This window comes from Electrona antarctica (assembly GCF_951216825.1).
Source record: "Electrona antarctica genome assembly, chromosome: 17".
Lineage (NCBI taxonomy): Eukaryota > Metazoa > Chordata > Actinopteri > Myctophiformes > Myctophidae > Electrona > Electrona antarctica.
The window spans coordinates 40,218,136-40,225,426 of record NC_136798.1 but is presented as its reverse complement, the minus strand read 5'-3'; the positions used below and the strand labels follow the sequence as shown (position 1 = coordinate 40,225,426).

At 45.4% G+C, this 7,291-nt stretch overlaps 1 protein-coding gene across 1 annotated transcript in view; it reads right to left on the bottom strand.

Moving 5' to 3' along the window:
• Nucleotides 1-771: 771 nt before the first annotated feature.
• Nucleotides 772-7,291, bottom strand: part of LOC306941120 (uncharacterized protein) — a gene marked incomplete at its 3' end in the record, with an annotated part of 43,380 nt that continues 36,860 nt past the window's right edge. Inside the window, exons 6-8 of the mRNA XM_079526434.1 lie at nucleotides 3,743-3,842; nucleotides 3,261-3,298; nucleotides 772-951 (exon numbers count right to left, since the gene is read on the bottom strand). Of these exons, the coding sequence (XP_079382560.1) occupies nucleotides 772-951; nucleotides 3,261-3,298; nucleotides 3,743-3,842 (318 nt within the window). The remainder of the gene's footprint in view (nucleotides 952-3,260; nucleotides 3,299-3,742; nucleotides 3,843-7,291) is intronic.

Genomic DNA, 7,291 nt, shown 5'->3' with positions numbered 1-7,291 from the left:
AACAAGCGGACATGGCAACAACGGGGAAATCCATGAAGAACTCTCGTTTTTAACAGGAGATTTAAGACGTTTCTAACTCATGTCATCATGTCAACGTCGCAACACAAATAATACAAACTATGCCATCACATTATCAAATGAAATAGTGTTGTATTCCTACAAAATCACGACCGTACGTTCACAGTGAACACTGCCGACCGGAAGCGTTCTGGTGCCCCAAACTGAACGCGGAAGTGTTGGCTGCATAGAGCCCATTCCATGCATGCTGCACTGATGTTGGTACCATTAGGAGACATAAGGGGCAAACGTTGATCAAAAATAACAACTATTCTACATTCTCTAATTAACTCTCAAGAGTTAAAGATCTAATAAGGGTCCATTTGGTTACCAACTCTCCATCATTTAGCTGCATGGGGACCACCTGGAACCCCCTCAAGGACCGCCGGTGGTCCCCGGAACACTATGTTGGAAACCACTAATGTAATAGACTCCTCAGTGCAGCATGCGTGTTGTGTGTGCCGTGCGTGTGTGCCGTGCGTGTGTGCCGTGATGTGTGTCTGCCGTGCGTGTGCCGTGCGTGTGCCGTGATGTGCGTGTGCTGTGCGTGTCGTGCGTGTGTGCGTGATGTGTGTCTGCCGTGCGTGCGTGTTGTGTGTGCCGTGATGTGTGTCTGCCGTGCGTGCGTGTCGTGTGTGCGTGATGTGTGTCTGCCGTGCGTGCGTGTCGTGTGTGCCGTGATGTGCGTGTGCTGTGCGTGCGTGACGTGCGTCCTCACCTCACTCCCATCTTGCAGTCCATGACGCAGGGCAGGTCGAAGTCGGCCAGCAGGTCCTCCATCTGGTTGTAGCGCAGTCCGTCCTTCTCCACGTCGCCGTGGTACCCGGGGACGAAGGGACACAGCACGTCCTTCATCAGCAGGGACAGGCAGCGCTGCTCGCATTCACAGTGTTTCTATACGACGACAGACAGACAGACAGACAGACAGACAGACAGACAGACAGACAGACAGACAGACAGACAGACAGACAGACAGACAGACAGACAGACATGGGGTTTTAGTTGTTTTTGTTATCAATTGTTTTGTTGAGTGGTGCAGCGCCACTCCAATGCACAGCAATGTGTGTGTCCCTATGTCTGTCTGTCTGTCTGTCTGTCTGTCTGTCTGTCTGTCTGTCTGTCTGTCTGTCTGTCTGGAGTACCAACAGGTGACAAAGTGGCGCTGTTGAGCTTTCACACTGTGCACAGGTGCATGATGGGAAGCTGAGTTTTTAGCGGCCATTACGTCGCACGCGCGCGCACGCACACGCACACACACACATAGAGAGAGGCTTGTACAGTACAGTACAGTACAGTACAGTACAGTACAGTACAGTACAGTACAGTACAGTACAGTACAGTACAGTACAGTACAGTACAGTACAGCCGGGTCTTTAAAGATAAATAAGAAACATATAAAACCAAACCAAACCCCCTCATAGACCACTGGTATATAAGAATAAAAAAGTCTGCACACCAATTGATGCGCAAGGTTTTCCTACGGGTGGTCCGTGGGCCACTGGTGATGCGTGTAGGTATTGCATCATGGTCCTGCATTTAGTAAATGTATGACATTGAAGATTGTTTTTTATCAACCACTATCAGTTGAGAAACGGTGCACTGAAATGACCCGGGGATGTGCGACGACTACGGTGACGCGTCAATGTTGTCAGTTAGTCCAGGGGTTCTCAACGTTTTTGGCCGGGGACCCCCGGAAATGCTTTGGCAATGTCTCGGGACCCCCGCCCCGCCCCCTCCCGACCCCCAATATAAATTGACTGCTACAATAACCTTAACCCATTTTGGGCGGGAACCCCTTTTGGTGTTTTAAGCATTGTTATAATTTAGCTATTGAAAAATAGCAGATCTACAAGCTCATAGCGCGCCACCGAGTGGCGCGCTACGAGCTTGTAGGTCTGCTATTTTTGAAAAATCGTGAAAATATATATTTTTTAAAAATCTTTTTTTTTTCCTTTTTTTTTTGAAAATAATTTGGGGACCCCCTAAAATAATTTGGCGACCCCCCGAGGGGTCGCGACCCACGGGTTGAGAACCCCTGAGTTAGTCGGAAACTTCCACGGAAAAGTAAAGAGAGTTAGAATTTCAAGGGAAAGTGTAGAGGCCTATTATATATACCGGATTGACTGGTTGAGTCATGGCTTCAGATGATATCAGATGACTTTAACCCACTTAGACCTGAAGTCCATTCTACAAGTGTCTTCTAAATCAAAAGACCATGTTTCTATGTCAGTGGTGTTCAACCTTTTTCACGTCAAGGACCCTCAGAATTATCTGAGAAATATGTTGTTCTAGGGACCCCCCCCCCCCCCCCCCCCCCCGGAAGCAAAGACTTGAGTGAAAAACGTCCGCTCTGAAAGAATAATATATAGATTTGCGCCACATTTTCACTCTTTTTCAAAAATAGCAGATCTACAAGCTCGTAGATCTGCTATTTTTCAATAGCTAAAGTAGCCTATAACATAATCCCCCTTTTTTTTGCAACTGAATGGCTGGAAAATGGAAATGAAGAGTTGCATAAACTTAAACCATAATGACTATATCTGGTTTCAGTATTCATTTATGATGTATTTTCTCTATTATTAAGGTTATTTTTGCAGTCAGTTTGTATTGGGGCTTGGGGGTGGGGAAGGGGTGGGGGGCGCAAGACATGGCCAAAGCATTTCTTGACGTCAGACTGAATTCGGTGCTCTATAAGGGCAACTATGGGAAAGGAATCGATCAGTGGTTCTCAATCATGTGTCAGTTAAATTAAGGGCTTGATTTAATTAATTTGTAATAGATCCATGATGCAATGATCCATGTGTTATGTCTACGTTATGTCCATGTTATGTGAAATGTTGTTTTGTTTTTGTTTTTTGTTTTTCCTGTTTGTTTATTTATGAATTGTATTGTTTTGTCTTGTCTTGTTTTTGTCTGGTTGAATTGTCTGTAAAAAGTGTCTATGTATGAAGTGTACTTTGTGAATCGCGGACCCCCTTGAAAACGAGATGGTTCATCTCAAGGGATTGTTCCTAATAAAGAAATTTCAGACAATTAACCAATTAAATGAAGCCCTTAATATTCATATTAATAATAATAATAATAATAATGATGTGTGGTCTAAACCTCTCTACCCTGTACATGGTTTATGGACGTGGTTCTGTTCTTGGGAGACAAACAGAGGAGCGGACGACAGACAGACAGACAGACGGAGCATAGCATACCTTTAATATACGACCGTTGGCCCCGGCCTTGAAGCTCCCTGCATGAGAAGACAGCCATGTTTAAAAGAACACAAGAGGATTTAGAGCAGGGATGAGAACAAGACACAGAGTCAATGCATGATGTCTGAGCACCTTAAAAGACACAAGAATGCATCTTAAAAGACACAGAGCACTTTCAAATACACAGAGTAGAGAAAGTAAAAGATCCGTGTTTTTTTATTATTTCGTGTTTTGCCGAAGGCATGGGGAGAGAGTATGTTTTGCACTCTGTCCGTGTGTGTGTGTGAGTCTGTGTGTGTGTGTCCGTCCGTCTGTTAACAGCTAATCTCCGGCACCGTTAACCCGGTCGATACTCTATGATTGTAACTGGTGTTTACCACGTTAGATTCATTCAAAACACCTTGGTTCTGGTGACTGATATAGTCCTTTTAATAACGATGGCATTCTTCATGTGTGCGTGTGTGCGTGTCGTGCGTGCGTACCTGCATGCCCTGCCAGTTGTATCCAGGGGTACTTCTTCTTGAAGGACATGACAAAGGGTGACCAGTGGACCATGTTCTTGATCTTCTTCCATGACTTGTGCTGCACGCACGCACACGCACACACACACACACACACACACACACACACACACACACACACACACACACACACACACACACACACACACACACACACACACACACACACACACACGGTTATAGTGCGGACCAGGGTGCTATTTCGTGCATGTTCTGCACATCCACTGCCAAAAGGCAGGTGCTATAAGCGAAAAATATATAACGTGAAACCTTGGAAGAGAACGCTAGCTGCACACTGTGGGTCTCGAGTTGTAGGATTTTTATTATTATCTTTTTGAGGGCTCGCTCATATGGCCAGCTTTGTGTGTTTGTGTGTATACCCCATATAGTAAAAAAAAAACTCGCCCCCCGCCCGCCCCCCGCCTGCCGTAGCGGCTGTGTACAGTTATCACGACGTCTCCCATGGTTACCCAGAGCACTTGTTTAGTTTTCCAGTCCGGAGGGCAACCCCCCCTCCCCCCCTGCACCCCCCCTCCCTCCTCCCCTGCACCCCCCCCCCCCCCCTCCTCCTCAAACTTCTAGCCTTGCCAAACGCTTTTCTGCTTCGTTTAATGGCCATGAGAGGAGGGAAAAAACAACAAGACTTCAATGATCGCATCATCACTCACGGCATGTTTGCGTGTAGCTGTGCACGCACACAAACACACACACACACACACACACACACACACACACACACACACACACACACACACACACACACACACACACACACACACACACACACACACACACACACACACACACACACACACACACACACAGACACAGAAGGGTATCCCTGACCCTCGAGCGGAGAGAGAGGGGGGGGGGGGGGGGGGGTGTCGAGGGGTTGTTTAAGAGTCTCCCCTCTGGCTGTCCTTCATTTTGGAACCTTTTTTCACTCAACTCTGTACGACGGAGGGAGCCGGGGTTTCCCCTGGCAACGCGCGCACACACACACACGCACAAACACACAGACTCCCTGTCCCTGGGAAGGACATATTCAAACTGTGGGACTCCCTAAACACACACGCGCGCGCGCGCGCGCACGCACGTTGTCTTAACATGAAGAGGGTTTTTCTCTTCTTTTTCTCTTCGTAAGACTGACTCGAGTACAGATAAGTGTGGATAAAACCTTCCTTGTAAGGCCAGATTCACTGGAAGACACTTTTTATACGCACGGTGATGTAAGCGCATGCACCACGCACGCACGCGCGCACGCACGCGCGCACGCACGCACACACGCACACGCACACGCACACACGCACACACACACGCACACACACACACACACACACTCTCTCTCTCTTCTGGGGGAAATGGGTTCATTTCAAAGAACACACCATGCTCGCTTTAACCAACTTAAAAGCACCAATTTAGCGCAAATAGCTCTATTTTTGGATTAAGTGTTAGATCAGGGTTGGGCAACTTTGACGATGGCCAATATATTTCCACACTCACTCCAGAGGGCCACAGTGCATATTACTGTCGTAGCGAAAATAGCCGATCTACAAGCTCAAAACGCGTCGCAATGCGACGCGTTTTGAGCTTGCAGATCGGCTATTTTTGCTATATTTGAATTGAAAACCTGAATAATGTTTTGCTGTTTTTTTTATTGGAATCCTGAAAAGTAACCTTTTTTTTATTGAATTTCAAATGCATTTAGTTATAGTTATGTTAACTTTATGAACTGTTAACATAACTACATTGGACACAAAAAGACAATAACATTTTAATACTAGTCATTAAGTAATTAAAGCGGGTTTGGAATTGTAACAGCTGAAATCAATACTATATCAGTATTCTGATATTAACATGCAGGCCGCATTAAGTGAAGGTGGGGGCCGCATGTGGCCCCCGGGCCGCCAGTTGCCCACCCATGTGTTAGATAGTCTGGTGTTAGTCTTACAGGACTATATAGGCTCGCAAAATCTGTCTTGGAAGAGCCACCCATCGACTAATCTAATATACGGCAACCCTCCCCGTGTTTCTTCACTATAGTCTGATCCAGAAGAACACAGTTTGCCGGCCACTGCTATACAGAGCTGACCATGAGGTTATATCTTCCCTTCTTCTCTGGAGTCCTGCCTCGGGACACATGCATCAGTAGGCAGGAACTGGGGATGGCAATGAAGGACCGGGAAGTCTGGCGTGGCATTGTGAAATCCATGATCTCGACCGCGGTCGAAAAATGATGATGATATAGGCTGAAGAGATGCGAGTTGAAAATAGGTATTGTATTTATAGTATGACAATTAAAATCACCCCCCCCCCCCCCCGGTATAAAGACACAACTTACAAAATGTTCTAAACAAAACAGATGTCTATGATGGTCAAAGTCCTGTCAAATAAGAAACATTATACCACAGGTCGTTTCGAGGAAGCAATCTGATTGGTTGAAACAGCCTTCTGGCCGTGGATCAAACGAGCACCACTCCACACCTAATCAAATTCACTTTCTTTAACCCATTTTGGGCGGGAACCCCTTTTGGTGTTTGAAGCATTATGTTACAAGCTCGTAGCGCGGCACCGAGTGCCGCGCTACGAGCTTGTAGGTCTGCTATTTTTGAAAAGTCTTGAAAATGTGGTGCAAATCTTTGAATATATACATTCTTTCAGAGCAAACGTTTTAAGTCAAATATTAGCTTCTGTGGGGTGTCCCTGGAACAACATATTTTCAGATGGTGGGGTCCTTGACATGAAATATTGAGAACCACTGACAGAGACATAGGTTTTTCAGAAAGCTGTCCTGATTTAGAAGGTATTTGTAGAATCGTTCTATAAAAGGGTTAAGAACTCAAACCCGGAGTCATCGGCCCCTCTGTCTTCCTATATCTACAATTATGTAGGCTACATGTGGAGTAGACTGCACGCTACATGTCTAATATTACTATCTGTAGTCTTTATTATGTAGGCTACATGTGGAGCAGACTGCACGCTAAATGTCTAATATTACTATGTGTAGTCTTTATTATGTAGGCTCCATGTGGAGCAGACTGCACGCTAAATGTCTAATATTACTATGTGTAGTCTTTATTATGTAGGCTCCATGTGGAGCAGACTGCACGCTACATGTCTAATATTACTATCTGTAGTCTTTATTATGTAGGCTCCATGTGGAGCAGACTGCACGCTAAATGTCTAATATTACTATGTGTAGTCTTTATTATGTAGGCTCCATGTGGAGCAGACTGCACGCTACATGTCTAATATTACTATCTGTAGTCTTTATTATGTAGGCTACATGTGGAGCAGACTGCACGCTACATGTCTAATATTACTATCTGTAGTCTTTATGTAGTCTTTATTATGTAGGCTACATGTGGAGCAGACTGCACGCTACATGTCTAATATTACTATCTGTAGTCTTTATGTAGTCTTTATTATGTAGGCTACATGTGGAGCAGACTGCACGCTACATGTCTAATATTACTATCTGTAGTCTTTATGTAGTCTTTATTATGTAGG